This window comes from Tyto alba, unplaced genomic scaffold (assembly GCF_018691265.1).
Source record: "Tyto alba isolate M040663 unplaced genomic scaffold, T.alba_DEE_v4.0 Super-Scaffold_40, whole genome shotgun sequence".
NCBI lineage: Eukaryota > Metazoa > Chordata > Aves > Strigiformes > Tytonidae > Tyto > Tyto alba.
Window position 1 is genome coordinate 43,015,455 of NW_024881316.1, and position 17,591 is coordinate 43,033,045.

The 17,591-nt window shown below is 36.4% G+C and overlaps 1 protein-coding gene across 6 annotated transcripts in view; it reads right to left on the bottom strand.

Annotated features, from left to right (window-relative positions):
• ITSN2 (intersectin 2) overlaps positions 1-17,591 on the bottom strand; it is an 83,911-nt gene that overhangs the window by 34,306 nt on the left and 32,014 nt on the right. For 3 of the 6 annotated variants that reach the window (XM_042803389.1, XM_033004967.2, XM_033004973.2), the window contains exons 4-18: positions 16,119-16,182; positions 14,263-14,426; positions 12,820-13,017; positions 12,437-12,533; positions 10,750-10,892; positions 9,374-9,437; positions 7,410-7,547; positions 7,215-7,300; positions 5,972-6,234; positions 5,132-5,281; positions 4,761-4,901; positions 3,875-3,962; positions 3,148-3,287; positions 2,183-2,263; positions 252-388 (exon numbers count right to left, since the gene is read on the bottom strand). In XM_042803389.1, the coding sequence (XP_042659323.1) occupies positions 252-388; positions 2,183-2,263; positions 3,148-3,287; positions 3,875-3,962; positions 4,761-4,901; positions 5,132-5,281; positions 5,972-6,234; positions 7,215-7,300; positions 7,410-7,547; positions 9,374-9,437; positions 10,750-10,892; positions 12,437-12,533; positions 12,820-13,017; positions 14,263-14,426; positions 16,119-16,182 (1,954 nt within the window). Of the gene's footprint in view, positions 1-251; positions 389-2,182; positions 2,264-3,147; positions 3,288-3,874; positions 3,963-4,760; positions 4,902-5,131; positions 5,282-5,971; positions 6,235-7,214; positions 7,301-7,409; positions 7,548-9,373; positions 9,438-10,749; positions 10,893-12,436; positions 12,534-12,819; positions 13,018-14,227; positions 14,427-16,118; positions 16,183-17,591 lie in introns of those variants that run through there. The other 3 variants (XM_033004969.2, XM_033004970.2, XM_033004972.2) reach the window with 3 other exon arrangements.

The window sequence follows — 17,591 nt, forward strand, 5'->3', positions numbered from 1 at the left end:
AGTAAAAGTGACTACTTGGTTTATCTGAAACACAAGGTGCTTTTTTTTTTTTTTTAAGATAAAAACAGATTGGAAAGAGGAAATTCAAACCATCTTGTATCAGTGGTACTCCATATAAAACTTTTGGTCTAAGGCAACTCACTAGATGTACTTTCATTGATTAGACCTCCTGCTTACTAGTCAGAGTCTTACAAGTCATCACAGCATTCTTTTGCTTTAAACTGCAATGCTGATATGTTAAGACACGGTACCTTGCAGCCTCATCTTCCAGTCGCTTTTTCTGTGCAAGTTCAGCTCTTCTTTTTTCTACCTCTCTTATTTTGTCCTGTTTGATCCTGTGGAGCTGCTCCAAGGCTAACTGCTGTGTACTGTAACTTTCTCTCAGGTCCTAATGAGGAAAGACAATGAAGTGCATCAAAAGGAATAAAGCCAATCTTCCAAGAAAAGTATCCAGGCATTTTCATGCTTTGTGTACCAAGTTTCAATACAAATGGACAAAGTAATATTAAGTTATTAATAGTCCTTGGCAGTCACTGTAAAGAAAGTCAAATAAACAAAAGTATCAAAGTAGCTGGCAGGTTTGCAAAGCCTTTGACGTAACTTAGGCTTTCAAAGAGCCCTTCCAGTCCTACACCTCCTGGAAATGGCAAATATAACAGAGGAGAAGGGAAGATATAAAAATGAGTGTTCAAACACAGAAGGACACAGAAGGCAAGAAGCATATTTTAAATAACTACAAGACATTTGCCAAGGAAGCAGACCTCAACTGAAAGACAACACAATACCATAAACCTGAGAACACATCCCTTCAGTAGGGTATTCACCTTTGTAATGCTGTCTGAATGAACAGTCTCATATTTAAATCAGAAAAACTTAATGAAAATATGCAGTAAGTTTACCACTGTGGGAAGCCATAGCCTAAAGACACTAACTCAGACTGTATTTTTCCTATATTTGTAAACTTCACAATTTTACTCTTTTTCTTTCGAACATATCCTTCAGTTCCTATTCTACCTCCCGCTCATAACAAACCTTTTCACAGCAGAAAATCAGCATGAATCTTTGGGATCATTAAATTTACAAAAGAAAAAAAAAAAATCAATAATAGAATTACTTCAGATTGTACTTCACCGTGTTACAAAACATCTGTAAGATACTACCTTATGTCTTCTTAGGAATTGTATAGATATAGACTGAGCAGTGCAACAGGTATACTCTGATTTTTCATATCTGATCTCATAAATGTAAATAAATCAATTAAGAATGATCTAGTCTCACTACAACATGCACCTCTACCAATAATCATGTTGCCTAAGAGATAATGCGCAATTTATATGAAAAGGGCAAAATAACAAGATTTCTGTGTAGGTGAAAGTGTCTGTAGCAAGAAACTAAACCAAACAATTGACTACTATTTTTCCCCAAACATATTCACAGCTGAGAACACTTGTTCTTCGCATTTTGCATAGAAATTGAGGATCACTGAAGAAACAAACTTGCATTATAAAAACTCCTGTATCTTTGATTTAAGGACAGAATAACCCATATACAGAATAACCCTTATACAAAACGTAAAGGTCAGTTAAGTAATTATGATTTTTTTTTTCCCCCCCTCAAATTTTTCTCAAAGTCAGATTTATAACCTCAGCAGGCAAAACCATTGTTGAGGAAAAACAGCAAATAGGTTTTAGTACTGGGTTAATCTGGAGGTTTAATAGCATTGCATTTGCCGTGTCACCTGTCATATTCTGGATACTGATGCTATTTCTAGACTTAAACTTGAAAAAGAATTCATATACCTGACTCACAGATTAAGATGTATGGATACAGGTAGAGAGGAACAGACGGAAAAGTGGGAGAAGACACTGTTTCCATCTAAAATAGTATTTTTTTGGTTGATGTTGCCTTAACTGAAAATAAAAATATCTGGGTAAACTAACTTACTGAACATAGTCTATTAAGAAACAAAATGGCGTTTGGTATTTTACAGTTTGGATTTCTAAGTAGGTAAGAAAATTTTAAGTGCTTAAGAAGATGTAAAAGCTAGCAGAAAGAAAAAGAACCTATCAATTTTCTTTTAGGAAAATTTATTTAATAGAAGTTATATGTCCAAACAGAAAGGGAAGCAGAGAAAAATTGCGAAATAATTAAAAACCAAAAGAGCCAAAGATTAGAAAATAACCTTAAGTAAGAGGAAGAGGTTGTTGAGACAGCTTAGCAGAGACAAAAGGCACTGAAGAACAGAATCATCCATATTCTCACACTGTAAGATAAGGCAGATAAAAAGCCAATTAATCTTTGCACTGTATTTTGAAAAACATATTTAGGGGAGAGTAAATGATGGATTCAGCCACTGAACACAGCAAGCCATGCAAGAAACAAGTAACTAAAAATGCATATTATATGTAGCCGTTTTTTAAAAAGAAAAGAAACTACTTAAATGTTTACAAATTTTTCTTTGTGTACTTTTTATTGGAGGGTGCAAAGCTCTCACACTGGCCCAGCATAAATCCATTACTTAAGAATAAAGTTCACATCAGTGCCACTAGGAATAAGCTGGTAAATAAAATTAAGTGGATGCATGCTACCCTGCCTGAGAGTCGCATGAGTTTTTAGGAAAGTGAAGAGTTGCCTCTGAAACAAAAACGCCTTCAGGGCCAGTGGCCAATATTTCTTAACTACTACACAAATAAGTGGCCTATGCATACCTAAGTCTGCTACCAGATCTTGTACAATTTACTATGAAACCCTGTATTTCTTTCAATGAAAGCTAAATTTTAGTCCACAATTCAAAAGTAGTAGCCAATATAACCTCAGTACTGTAAGAACAGAATGTGCAAGGGCCTGAAAAACTTCAATTCTAAATCAAAATGAATTCTAGAAGACAAAAGTTGAGAGTGAGCAACAGTTGATTCATGCAAAGCAATGATTAGCAAGAGGTTCATGTTTTAGTACATTAGCAATAGTTTGAAATGAATTTTTATTGCACTATTTACTCTATGACTTCTGATAGTCCTTATTTGACATTGAAAGTTGCGAAAAGCTTTTTGGGAGCCTGGTAGAAGTGCCACCAATCTTTACAACTGGATGTAGAAATAAAGATACTGCTTACCAGTGTAAGAATAAGTATTTAGAGAACAGGTGTACCTTAAGCTGACTGTTAAATACATCCATTTCAGCAAGTTTAGAAGCAGTTTCTTTCTCAAGGGCATCTAGTTGTTCCTTAAGTCTTTGGCATAATTCTTCCTTCTCTAGGGACTTTTTGTGCACTGAACTGATTCCTGTACCTGCATAAAGAAAGATAAGCAATTTTACAGGGATTTATCTTTTCACTGATTTATTATTTTCCTAATATACACACAGTTCCAAGCACTTTCCTGACAAAAATTCCTTGATTTACCTTTCTATTTGTATAGAGCATGATATGGGCCCAAGACACACAGGCATTACATGTAGCATATACAGAATAATTTACGAGTTGTTTTTTTAAATATCAGATCAATTCATAGCAAACTTCTCTATCTAGGGACTTCTGGTATGAGATGATGTAAGGACCAGTGTAAATTTATGTAAGTGAATGCCATTGAGTTTATACTACCAAAAAAAGACAAGGTGTAATAATATCTGTGGGCTGTCTAGTCTGTATAAATAAAAGTTTAAAGCAAAATCTGTGCTTTCTTGCAAAAACGTGTTTGCTTGTCCCTTATTTAGAACACTAAGAAAATAATGAAATGCAGATGAAACAATGCTGACATGGCACTGAGAAGATATAAAAATGAAGGTGTGATTAACACTTCTGTATCCTTCAGCCTTTTTTACAAATGATGAAAAGCCACCAAAGCAAACAGAAGAAAATTCATTTGCAAGCACTTACTCTGAGTGTTTTCAAGCTGAGCGTTTTTAATTCTTTCACTTAACAATTGCTTTTCAGGAACTAGATAGATTAGTTTATTCTGATACTCCTGTAGATATTGAAGAGAACATAACAGATTTTTAGTATTGTTTATAAATCAGTAAGTAAAAAAGGGTGAATTTTCAAACATAACTTCAACTCATGTAAATGAAATGTGGGTGTACGTTATCATTATGGGGGGTAAAGAATAAATTCTATACTCTCAGCATAAATACTACTAAAATTGAATGCTTTTTGACCCCAAAAAAATTAACACAGCTGGAAAAAAAAATAACAAACACGCTAAAAGTGTAAATTATTATCATGAGAACATTTAAGTTGACTGCCGCAAGCCTAACATAAAACAGTAGCTTTTTGTGACACAAAGGAACATGAAAAGTTTCCCTGACATGGAGGAGCATTACACAAAAATATAGTAGAGGATAATCTATGGTTGTCAACCAAGTTGAAGTAATTCATGTCTTCCTATTCAGAAAGAAAAAAGAACAGCAAGGTAATTCAGCCCAAAGATCACCTTGCTCTGCGTACAAGAAAACATTCCTCAAAAATTTAAGTCTGAAGCCATAAAAGAATTCATAATTAAAGAGAAGTCCCTATTACATGTTGACAAAAGAACAGCTGAGATTTTGACAACTGTCCTCATTTAAATATCAGCTTGTTGTAGTACCTGTAATAGTTTTTTACCATCACCAATACAACTAAAATGCTCTGCAATGATGATGGCCTCACTGATTTCCTGTCTCCACTATAATCATCTCCTCCCTATGGGGATGCATTATCAACAGCATTACGGAAACACAGAACAGGAAGCAAATGAAAACTACAAGCTTAACAGAAAGTTACATACCTTAAGCTGTTGCTGTAGTTGCTTGACTTCCATGATTCCTTGGTCATATTTCTTATCTAAAGCTTCCAGTTCAGTTTTTCGAATTTGCTTTTTGCTTCGAATATCTTGCAATCTGCCTGAGATTTGCTGATGTTTGTCCGTCTAGAAAGAAATCAAAGACAAATTATACCACATACAGCAAAAATCGCTTCTCCACTAAATCTGTGGGCAGATTAGTTCATGATCAATTCTTTAAAACAACCCAAAATATCTGCTTTAGATTCCTTATCCAAAAAAGAGTGAAATTCCTAGTAGGCCATTAATGTAGATTCTAAGATTTGCATACTTTAAAATAATGTATTTCGTGATAAGTAGTGAAATTTCTGTCTTACCAGGGCTTCTAATTCAAGATTAAGGCTCTTCTTTTTAGAAGTCAACTTGGCAATTTCTTCTTGTTCCCTGTTACGTTGATTAAGAAGCTCTTGGCGACGAATTCTCTCCCATTCCAATCGTCGCTGGCGCTCAAGTTCTTGCTTTGCTGCCTGCAGAAAAGTTACATTACCTTAAATTACAGTGGAGATGCAGAACTCGAGACCATGATTTAATATAAAGTGTTCTATTTCTAAATAGCATAACAGCAACACAACATATTTTCTCTTGTAAAATGCTCTTATATACTTCAGCATCAAAGAATGAAGTGATCCCCTAAGATTCTTCATGACATGCTCCTAACTCTGGATGAAGAAAAGATACGTAATTCAGAAAGTCTCTTTAGTTTGGAATACTGCCCATAAATGAGCACACTGACAGATATTACTCATAACCTCCCCTGAATATTTCACAGAACTACATAAAATATGCAAGTCTTATGCATGCACTGAAACACCACATAGAAGCAAATTTGTCTCAAGTTCAACTGTCAAAATATTATCAGCTATGAACTCAGTACAACCTTGTTTGCTGTACAGATTTTTGCATATATCCAAGAAATCTGTCCAAGAAAATCTCATCTGTCACATGAAGTATCTGAAAATCTTCAGCCTATACCAAGGCTTGATTCATTTATGACACTGTTTTCAGACAGAAATGTTCTCTCTCCAAGACAGCTTGACAATGGCCACGAGAGGAGACAGAACCAAAGCCAGCATTCAAATACTGAATGCTGTCAAGTGAATACTGTATGCACGTACATATTCCTTAAAATATTAAAAAAATAATTTCAATAAAACAACCTCGCGCCTTTCTATTTCTTTTCTCCTTTCCTCTTCCCTTTGTCTTTCCAACTCTCGTTGTCTCTCCAGCTGCCTTTCCATTTCGAGTTGTTTTTTCCGTTCCTGTTCCTGACGTTCCCTCTCTCTTCGCTCTTGTTTTTCTCTTTCTTTCTGAGCCTTACGTTCAGCTTCTCTCTGCTGCTGCTCCAAAAGGACCTGACGGCGTTTTTCCAGCTCCATATTTCCCCTCTCATAGTTGGCTTTCCTTTTGTCCTCAAATGTCACTAAAATATGGAAACATAGTTATTTCCGTCCTGTGCAACACTGCTCTCAAATAAGCACCTTGGTTATGCCACTGAAGATAGGTACTTTCTTTTTTGGCAAGCTCAGGTTGTTGGGTCATGGATGATGTAAGCATCTTGCATTTACTGAAGTATTATTTTTCTTTTCAATAATACCTTTAAATGTTCCTAAGTCTATTCCAATTGAAAAAAAAAAAAAAAGACAGAAGTTGTACTTTAAAACTGACCACAAAAATGACTTGAATTTTAGAGGAAACATAAAAGAACAACTTTTATAAGCTGGAACACTATCTTCTGTTGAAAAGGTTTTCTACTGTCCGAGAAACATTAACACAGAGAAAGATCTTAGTTTTTAAGAGTGCTCCCTGTAAGAGCTCCTGAAGTTAAAACCAGCAGAAAACAACACAGGATCAAGCTCAGTTACTGTAGTATAGGATAAAAAGAGATACGAAGGAATGGTTTAGCCTCCCAGCAACCATCCTTCCAAAAATAGAGGCAAGTCGTGTCTTGCAGTGTGCGTATAAGAGACCTTAGCAACAGGGACTCAATAGTAGAATTTATGCTCAAATAGCATCTAGTTTTCAGAGACTTAAACTACACCGGAACTCATTGCTTTCAAAATGTCCAGAACAAAGTAATGCCAGAAACTTTCAATCGAAAAAAAAAATTGCAGCAGCAAGGCAGTATTTGGTCATGAAGGGTTTCTTTTCCAAAATACATTATTAATCAGCACACTTTTCCTTTCCTACAGCTAAAAATAGCTCCTATCTCTGTCTTGTCAATTCAATTAGATGTAGTAGGCTGACCACATCCACTTAACAACCTTCTTACCATCCACGTTAAAAGGAATTTAGCTCCTAAAATGAAGCTCCCTAGAGATTTGATTATTTCTTCCACTTTCTAAAAGTTTCAGTACCCTTCACAGACAGACCTATACATTAAGAATGTGAACTCCATTTTACCAGGCTGTTTTTTCTGTGGTTCCTCCTCTTGCACAGGCTGGTAAGACGGCAGAGTTCCATTTATATTTTCAGTATATTTTCCACTCCTGGAGTGAAAAAAACCCCATCATTGTTAGGGAAATAGCACATTTATTTTCTTTGTGTAAAACACTTCAGCTGAAAATATATTATGTTTCCCTGCCCTCAGTCATATACCTGAAAGAAGGTGGTACCAGTTCAAGAGGCAGAGTTAGTGGCAGAGGTTGTCCGGCTTTGGCCATATCAGTTAGGTGCATGGCTAACACAAACTCATCAGCTTTCAGCTGTCCATCTCCATCAATATCAGCTAGAGACCTGCATAGTTGTAACAGCAATAATAATTGGAACCAGACATCACAATCACTCACAAATGATGGCTGAAACAATTTACTGCAAAAAATAATTTTTAAAATAGAGAATTCCTATGAAATGTTCTGGTAAAAATAATTACAATTAATAACATGAATAGTTGACAAAGGGAGATATTATTTTGTTTAATAATGCACTGCTATTCAGATGTCTTCATAAAACACAGCAAAAAGGATATGAAAGATTAAGAGATATCTCTTGATTTATTGTATCACCAAGAGAAGAGCTGGGAAGAGAATTCAGGACTGTTCTGAACCAGTTCAAAATGCTAGAAACCACTTTTTCAAAATTTTTTTTAAAGTAAAAGAAAACATTATATAAAATTACATTAAAATCTATAACAGGAACCTTTGCAAAGAATTCTTTTTTTCCCCTGTGTCTCCTTGACAGTTCAGGGAAGACACGAGCTGCCCCAGAGTGACTTGCAATGAGCAGGAAAAGGATCACCTACCCTCTCTAAGGAGAGGGCAAACCACACAATTGTATCATCAGCCTACAAAATGCCTCCCACACAACTAGGGGGGTGGAGGGGCTGGGAAACCAGTGACATGTTTCCAGAGATGCAGGCAAGAAAGCAGGAACCTTTCTCAAAGAACTATCTACATAGGTTCCTGCTGTCTTGATTATGTGTCCTTAGTCTGCACTTAAGTGAAATGATTAATACATTAACTGCTTCTTAAAGAAACCCTACTAAAACCAAAAAGGAAACAACAAAACAAAAAAACATCACACACACACAACACACCCCACAGTGAAAAACAAAAGCAGGAGATGATGAAACAAGATTTTTATTATGTTGACAGACCAGCACTATTTACACGTAACAGTACCACTATTACAGTAATTACCGTGAACACAGTATCCCAGTAGAAATATTGGTAAGTCCTTTGGGCAAAATTGAAACTTGGGCTGTTAATTATCCACATAGGTACACAGACCTCCTTGCACTGGCTACTTGGTATCTTCAGGCTAGGCACCCAGCGGAAAACAGCCAGTAATTTTATATAATAGTTTTTCCCCATACTCCAGAGTGGAGAAGTACAACTCAACACTCTCTTTTTTACCTTCACAGCATGCAATCAAACATGTTGAACAAATATAAGGAATATTTCAGCTTGCTGCTACTAGAGACAAACAAATGACTGCCCTGGGATAAAGATGAAGAAGAAAGGGAACTCGGAAACGGATGTAAAGCACCAAGCTACTGTGAATTCTGCTGGGCCAGTGTATTTTATGTATAACATCCAAGTTATGTCTGAAGGTATAATCCAAACTACCATGTCTAGCAGGACAGATTATTCAAGCCTTCAGACAACTGTGCCACTTCTATCACCACAGTAAAGGCAAGTCTTAACAAATGTGTAAATGCAGATGCCTTTATGGGAACTGCAGTAAAACTCTAAAAATCTAAAGGGTTACTTAATTTTTAATATTTCTCCACATTTTAAAACTAACAAGCTTGATTTCAGAATTCTACTTTTAAAATGAACAAACCTTCATCTCAGCTTAACTAGTGCATCACTGAATCAGAAACTGAAATTATTATCTGTACTATTACATGGACTTCAACAAACACAGAGTGAAAAAATTAATCATATTATATCAAGACGTCTTTTGAAAACGTACTAATGAATAAATTAGTTTAAGAAGTAGCTTAGTTTCAGCTTATGATTTCAGATCTATGGTGTCCCTTCATCATTTCTTGTTAAATACAGTGTTTCCTCTCTTAACACCATAAATGCACTGAATTCATCAACAGTAACTAAACTTACCAGATAGTAGCCAGCTGAGTCTGTGAAAGGTTTGACTGCAGAAGGGCATTCCTTGCTTGAAATCCTTAGTGAAAGTGCAAAAGATTTAAAGAAAAATAAATATCTTAAAGATTCACGTGTAGAAAAAAAATGGGTCATGAATTGGGGCATGTTTATTTTTAATATTAATCTAATCCATTTTCATCAGTGCCTGACAGCTGGCTTTTACTACCAGGCTTAACAACAGGCATTACAACCTGAACACAACAAAGATGTAAGTATTCTTGTGTACTTTTTTCATTCAGAGCACCTAACAAAAATTGACATGAAAAATGGATATTTATGGTAATCCTCACAGCTGTTACAAAAGCACAACTGACTGTCCACCTAAAGCTTGAACTAGAATGCTGGAAAGCTGTCATCTTTCCTTTGATAGCACAGAACCATATACCTTTCTAGGCAGGTCGACGAAACCTTAAGCCCAAAATCAACTGAAGAAAATAAATAGCACTGAGTCCCTTTCTTGAAAGAGAAAATTATCCTTTTTTGTGGTCTAGGAAACTGAGGCAGAGGCTTGGTAAGCGCCAATTCAAAATGGGAAAGGTAGTCAGCTACAGACATACATACTGACTTTATATTGATTAACTGGCCAGAGCTCTACTCACTGCATTACAGTGAGTAATCTAGTTTTATAAGAACCTTCATAAAACTCTACTCTTGTACTAACTTTGCTTGAACTCTTTTAAAGCTACCACAATGCTGTGGCACAGCACAAATGTCACTAAAAGTCAACAAGGAATTATGCCCTTAAATACCTTTTGAAAAATTCTAATCAATGGTTGCAGTACTGCAGTGTCTTTCCCAAACTACATTATTTGAAGAGATAAAGCCCAAATATCTAAGCAATTGCTAATATGTATGTGTAGCAGCACACAGCACAGAAATGATTGTGACATGTCCCCCATTTTATAAATTCCTAAGAAAGAGTCTCAGTCCAAAGAGTGATGCTTGAAAAATGACTGCTGACTTCATGGAGCTAACTTCCCTAGCCTTATGGTTCTCAGACTCTTCTAGTTAGATCCTGCCACTCTTCTCATCTTCCCCTTGACTGCTGCTGTAGCTTCCCCAGCCTATCTGGAGACTGCTGCCTCCTCAGGCCCCTCCAGGTCTAACACAGCACCCAAGTCAAACTACTGATGGCCATCCCCATTTCTCGGCTAACTGGAATCAGTAGCTGAAACCCACTCTCTCCTGCATAGGTCTGAATGTCAACAACTTCAGCTTCTATTTCATATGGAAGTCAAATCCCGAGTTGGGATTCCATCCCTCAGCCTGTGACATTCCAGAGGCAGAAAACACTGCTGGTTTTCCCCCTTCATATCAAACCTTATACTCACCTGATAAATATCCACTCATACTTTTATCAAGACTGTTAAACTTCTGTCTGTATTTTAATCTGGAGGCCTGAGGAACTGCCCAGTCTGAGGATGCAATCTTTGGTGAATTCCCAGCTAGTGAAGCACTAGAAGAAGAATTTGAACTGTAATACAATTGTTAAAAAAAAAAAAAAAAAAAAATTAAAAAAAAAAAGAGAGAAAAAGAAAGAACTATAAATCACTTGGCTTAATAAACAGGCATTGTAACAGAAGATATGTAACATTTTCTGGTAACATGAAACAACCTCCACAAAGTTTTACCTCTGCTAAATTGCTATAAATATTTTCATCACTACTGGTGGAATTTTACTGTGAAAGCAGGGACATGTATCTAAAAACTAAATCTTGAATTCAAGATCCTGTTCCCTTGGTATCACAGACACGCCACATAATTCATCGGTCCACCACTGCAAAACAATACTATAGAAAACCACAGGAAAGCATCTCAACTTTCACAAGAATGTTTACAAGGGCTGTGAAGCACTGGCTGGATGCCTAACTTTAAGAAGTATGCAAATGAATAACCATGAGCATACATACTCTTTTTATTAGTGATAATGACAGGCTGAATGGAATTTTTCCAACTCATTCAGCTACTGCAGAATAGAATGGAGTGTTTAGTTATACCTATAAAACTTCTACGTGCAACTCCCAGCATTTTCACAGTGTCCCATCTTTGAAGATCAGACAAAACCACGTGCATCCAGCTGGCCTTGTTTAAGGTAATCTCCTACTCTGTCAAGTAAAAATTTATTTGCAGTGTTACCCAAGGCAATAAAGTAAAGAACACTCATACAAACAAAGCCTTTTGGGTGTGATGCTGGATAGACATCCCTTGCATGGAATTAGATATTGTGGTGAAAATGCTGTCAACTGCACCACCAGCAAAAGAATGCTTTTCAGTTAAAAAAAAAAAAAAAAAAAAAAAAAAAAAGATTATTACAAGCACACACCATGCCTATAATCATCTTATTGAACATCTGCAAGCACCAGGTGTGTCTGTATGAGGAGCCCACAGTTAGACATCCATTCATCCTAGATGCATTGTCTCAGCAGTAAAGAGGTACAAGCACCTCTGAGTCACCTTCTGGAACTGAGCTGGGGCTGAGACGCCCTCTGGATTGTCTTTTGGGAGTCTGTTCCCTGGATGCCTAAAATGCATAGATAAGCCTGCTCTATGTCTATGGCAAAGCTCTAAAATCAGTGAAACAGAGCAGCTGAGTACAAAGACTCAATCTTCTATTATTCATATAAAAAATTCACACATAAATATTTATAACAAATACTATTCTTACATGCCTGCTAATTACATGGGGCCCTCCATAATGAATGAGCACATCAATCCATAAACATTGCTTTTATAATCACTTTAGTAAACAGAAATAAAAATTTACTGTGAGGTACATTCCCTTCTTTTTGGCACTGCTTTCTCTCATTTGAACTCCTCACCTAACTTTGGATGGTTTTGTCAGATTTACTGAAAATATTATTTATTATGCATATCAAAACAATCTATTTTCAGACTTAGTAGGTCATATTACATAGACTAATTTTTAATGACTATTTTGAAAACAGAAATGCTCCCTAAGTTTTGGAAAGCATACTACTCAAGTTTAAGATATAATCATTTTAAACTTAACTTTCATACCTGCTAGATCCTAAATCAATAAGTGACTGCGCCTTCTGTATACTAGTACCACCAAACCCTCCTGTTATGGGACCTAAAGAACCAGTATGAGGCAGTGCTGAAACAAACAAACAAAAAACAAAACCAAAAAAATGTAAAGCAACTGGGTAGAAGGTAAAGTTTTGCAATAAACACTCAAGGCTTTGACAGAAGAAAAGCTAATCAGTGCCTTGTAGTTAAGATTAACAAGTTAGAACTGATTTGACAAATGTGAACTTTGGAAAAAATAAATTTACTTTTTTTTAAAACTCACATGCAAGTATTAATATTCTTGTCTGAAATTAGCCAGAGAGAATATAAGATGCGCAGTTCTGAAAGCAAGTACTGGACTGTATTATACTTACTTGAAGAGAAAGGTATGGACAAAGGCTGCAAGAGGCTGGATGTTCCATTTGGCAACGAGGAGGTACTGACAGAAGGCACCAAGGGAGCAGAGATAACCAAAGGAGGGATGGAAGTCATGGAGGTCAGAGACATGGGAGCTAATGGTGCCATTGTAGACATAGATGTTGGCATGGACAGATTTGGCATACTACCCATTCCTAGAATAAAATCCAACAATTCACGATTTAATACTGCAGAGGCTGCAGGAAGAAATTGGCTTCACACTAGACAGAAACTACACAAAGCAACCTGCGTCTAAAGATACAATGAGCTTAAACAAATGCTGTTGTATATTATTTACTTTTTCTCTAAAGTTTAGACAAGACAGGTCACAGAGGAGAATATAACAAAGAACATGAATTAAAAAAAAAAAAGTCCTTACAAGCAATTAATTCTCAAGGTAGATTTAGCTAGTATTTCACAAAAGAGTAAAACCTAGTTTTCTACAATTGCAGCTATAACTAGCTCTTCAACAGGCCTTTCCACTTCTGGCCCCTGAGAGAAAATTACAATGCAACTCAGAAGTTGTGACAATCCTCTAGGGGGAAAAGCTGATGCTGCTTCTGAACTGTCTCTTCCAAGCGTCAGCCTTGGAAAAATACATATGGGTAAGAAGTCCATACTTAGGGACCATGCCTAGTAAATGGTTTCTTTAAGGCAGTTGCCCTAAGTGAATAAGGGCACTTGAATTACTGGCTGAATCCTGTGGAAGACAACAGTACACAGATGCTGTGATGAAAGGTTAGTAGGAAGTAATCGTATGCAAGCCACAGCTATCTATACATGCATGTACCTGTAACACAAACACACAAGGTTTACCAACGGGCAGATGTTTAAAATCATGTACGTAATTAGTATATGCATACATTTAATTTCAGCACAAAAGTATGCACTAATTTTGTAATCCACTTGAAGTCGTAACAGGCATGCACTGAATCCCAAAACACCATCAGAAATTAAATTGATCATATAACCAGAATAGACAATCTGACTAATTCTGAAAAAAAAATATTTAAAAGAAGCATTCTACCAAAACTCTGACCTTCACTAAGTTTAACTTTAAAAACTCCGAGTATAAATAGGTGAATGTGTAGGAGGGAGACAAAAAAAGACCTTCAGGACAAGATGACAGCCTGCAAATCAGATGGCAAATGTGAATGGCCTTCTTGCACCTCATGTCAAAATTCAATAGAAAGTTTTTCTTTATTGTTAAATGTCTTCAAAGAATGAAATTATCAAAAATGTCAAGACAGTGACTTTGTGAATTTCCTAAATCGGAATATCCCTGGGGTTTTTCTACTGATTCACTCAGCTGCTGTGGTCAGATTAATGCTTGTATTTGGATGCAATTAACTATGGCTTTTTTACCTCTGAACATTAAGTAATTATATATTCATAAGTACCAAAGCGAGCTGACATTAGCGGTGAAAATACTGGAGTTTGTTTCATGACAGGAGGGAGAACCGCAGGCAAGTGCTGTCCTTGCAATTTCAGCTTGATGAGTTTCATGGCTATAGAGAACTCCTGTTGATCCATTTTTCCGTCCTTGTTCAGGTCTGACAGTGTCCTTAAAACCAAAATAAATTTAAATTTTAAAAGCCCACAAGGAAGAAATGTAAAGTTAACTTTTTCACTTAATGAGAAACTTTTCTATCAATTTACTGCTTTTGTAAAATAAAACAACAAACTTATCGCAACCACTCGTAGATTTTTTTTACAGCATTCAAACCCTCAGAAGTTTGCAGCTCTTCATTTTTCTAGTTTGACAGCCCACAGGTATTGAAGGTCAACCCAGACTTCCACACATAATGTCCATCTAGCTGTATTAATTCATTTGGTAGTCTTCTGCAGAGTTCAGTTTTAAAGTTGCTTATTAAATGCTTAACACCTGAGAAAGCAGGAAGACAGAAAAGCAGTAGTCTCCTGCTCAGTGGATATACTTGTTGCTAGATATACCTCTGCCATACTTCTTTCTATGCTACTAGCCAGACTACTGATTTTAAATTAATGTGTGGTAACATAAGGGATTAATTCAAGAATCTGAAACAGGAGGATGCAGAAATCTGTCAGAGGCACTATGCATCACTGTGAAAACTGCATTAATTCACAAACAGTGTTTTTTTTAAGCCTGACATCCACACAGTCTTCCTTTGACACTTTTCCAAATAAACTTAAATACAACAGGAAATATATGCATAGTGCATACATAAACAGATAAAATTTCTGGTCAGACAAAATATGAAATCTTATTCACACTTAAACATGTGAGGATCAGGCACAGGAATATAAATAAAATTAGGAGAAAAAAAAAAAAAAAAAATCAGACTTAATATTAAGCTACATCTTCCCTTTCATTCTGTGACTATTCAGTATAAAACCCCAAGACCCTACTTGAAACTTTCCTCACCACTCTTTTTTAGGCACTTCAAGTTTCTGAAGAAGGAACTAACTTTGCATTTAGTTAGTTTCTTTAATATTCTTTCAGAAGTGAGTTCTTATTTAGTATGAGCCTCCATTACACGTCTTTTAGCGTGTGTACATCCTGATAACAATCAAGTACCCCCAAACAAACAGTATTCTAGAGAAAGCTGAATTGTAAAGGAAAAGATGTTTGTTTCAAGTTTTGCAACTACCACATATATGCTACAAACAGCAGCAATTTTTCCCATTCCTTTATTACAGCATTGGTTGGTATCCTACAGTGTATTATAACTGACCTTCTATTACCATTTTCTGTGGCTTTAGCTTTTTTTTCCTGTCATCTACTTTTAGTGTATCTTCTTCTCCCGGTTTAGTGGCATATATTTTTTCCCAGACTTAATCTTATTGCCATTTTTTTGTGATTACTAGTATTTCAAACATAATTCAATTTAGTATCTCCAGGAATTCATTAACTCATTAATTACCTTTTTTTGCTTCCATATTATTCGAAATATAACAACAAGCCTTAACAATTACATTTGGGGCAGTTCAACAAGCACTTCCCTCTATGAAAGCCTTGCAATTTACCATTGCTTTTGGTTTCAAGCCTTACTATAGTTTAAAAAGGTTGTGTTCAATATGATCCAATGTGAATTAACATCACACACATATGGGCTCAATCCTTCCTATAAATTTAATAAAAAATTAAAACAGTGATTCAGACAACACTCCTACTTTGACTGCTGAAAGCCTCTTTGAGGCAACACAACATACCAAAGATAGTATTTGAACGCTATGCAGCTCCTATCAGAGAACAAAACAAAACAAAAAACCTTACCATATTTCAGCAAGGATTGAAGCTGGTAGACCCGATTGCAAGAAAAAGGTACGTGCTTGATCACCTGTGATAAACAAAACAAACAAACTTTTACAATAGAGACAGATTTTCAGAAGGCCTCAGCACTCTCTTGTGGGACCAGATTTTCAAGAAGAACTAGCACATTAGATGCCAAGCTTCCCTGTTTTGTACCACCTAACTCCTTCCCTGGTGACAGTCATTGTGATACCCATGCATTCTGTAATCCTGAATCTTTGCTTTGAGAAGTGATTTCAAATAGCTATGAAAAGCTTTAACAGGTCACAAATCAACAGCTGCAAACAGTTTAATACATGCAAGATTTAAAGTAAAAATGACTGAAAATTTAGTCTTGACTCAATTACTTTTACAGGAAAGGATGTGCATGCTATTTCTTTCCTTCTCCTTCATCCAATCTAACTTTAGCCAATACTGCCTCTCCAGAAAAACTGGAAAAATGTCATGTCCTAAATAATATTCCATTCCATCAGAGAACACCCACTATTTCAGTATTTCAGGAAGGGAAGGGGAACTGTTGTGCAATTCCATACCAAGCTCCACATCAATTTGTACTGACCGCACTGTTAAACAAACTCATAATAAAACATGGATAGTGGTGTTTATGCTTACTTATGAGTGAATTACATAAACTTAAAGTTAAGACTTCCAAGTTATTCTTTCAGCTCGCTCTTCCCTTATATTCATACATAGCCTTTCATTTCAAGCACTTGCCAAATAAATAATGAAGTCTGCGGATGTACATGCAGGTAAGAGCCCAGGTGTGGCCTAAAGGTAGTCCCTGGGACTGCATACTTTTCAGCTAGTGGTAAACCTCAGCCTGCCAGAGCTGTTTGTCTAAAGCAGGAGTTATGTATCACTTGACCAGAAGATCTGCATGTTCCAAACAGACAACTTCCCACTGTTTCCTCAGTCCTTTTTGGACCAAAATGAGGAAAAGTAGGGGCAGTGGAGTCACAAGACAGAGAATTGTCAGATAGTTAGGAGGGTAGGAGTAATCAGGGCTGGTCTTTAGTGCCCACCCACACACAAAGAATGGGGCATTCTTAAATTAAGTCATCTTTGCCAGTGAAATTGAGCCTTTCCCTGATGTCACAAGCAGATTCTTAAATTTTAAACCTGCGAATTCTGAGGTTAGCAGCAACATGACCCAATTGCTTCAGAGTAGAAGCAGCTGAATGCAACTGGAACTGACAGCAGGCCACTGTAAAATGCCATTAGCCTATCCAGAACTCACTGAAGGCCCCAAGGTTAATAAATTTCAAGCAATCATTAACAAGGACAAGCTGTCAGCATCCCTCTCCCTGCCTCCTCCTCCAAAACAAAGATATCTAACAGCACAGTATTTTCTAACACTGTTCAGACAGAGGAGAGCCACTTCTGGTGTCTCTGGCGTCACTTGCCACAATAGCTACTCTAAGTGCTCCTTGGCAGCCT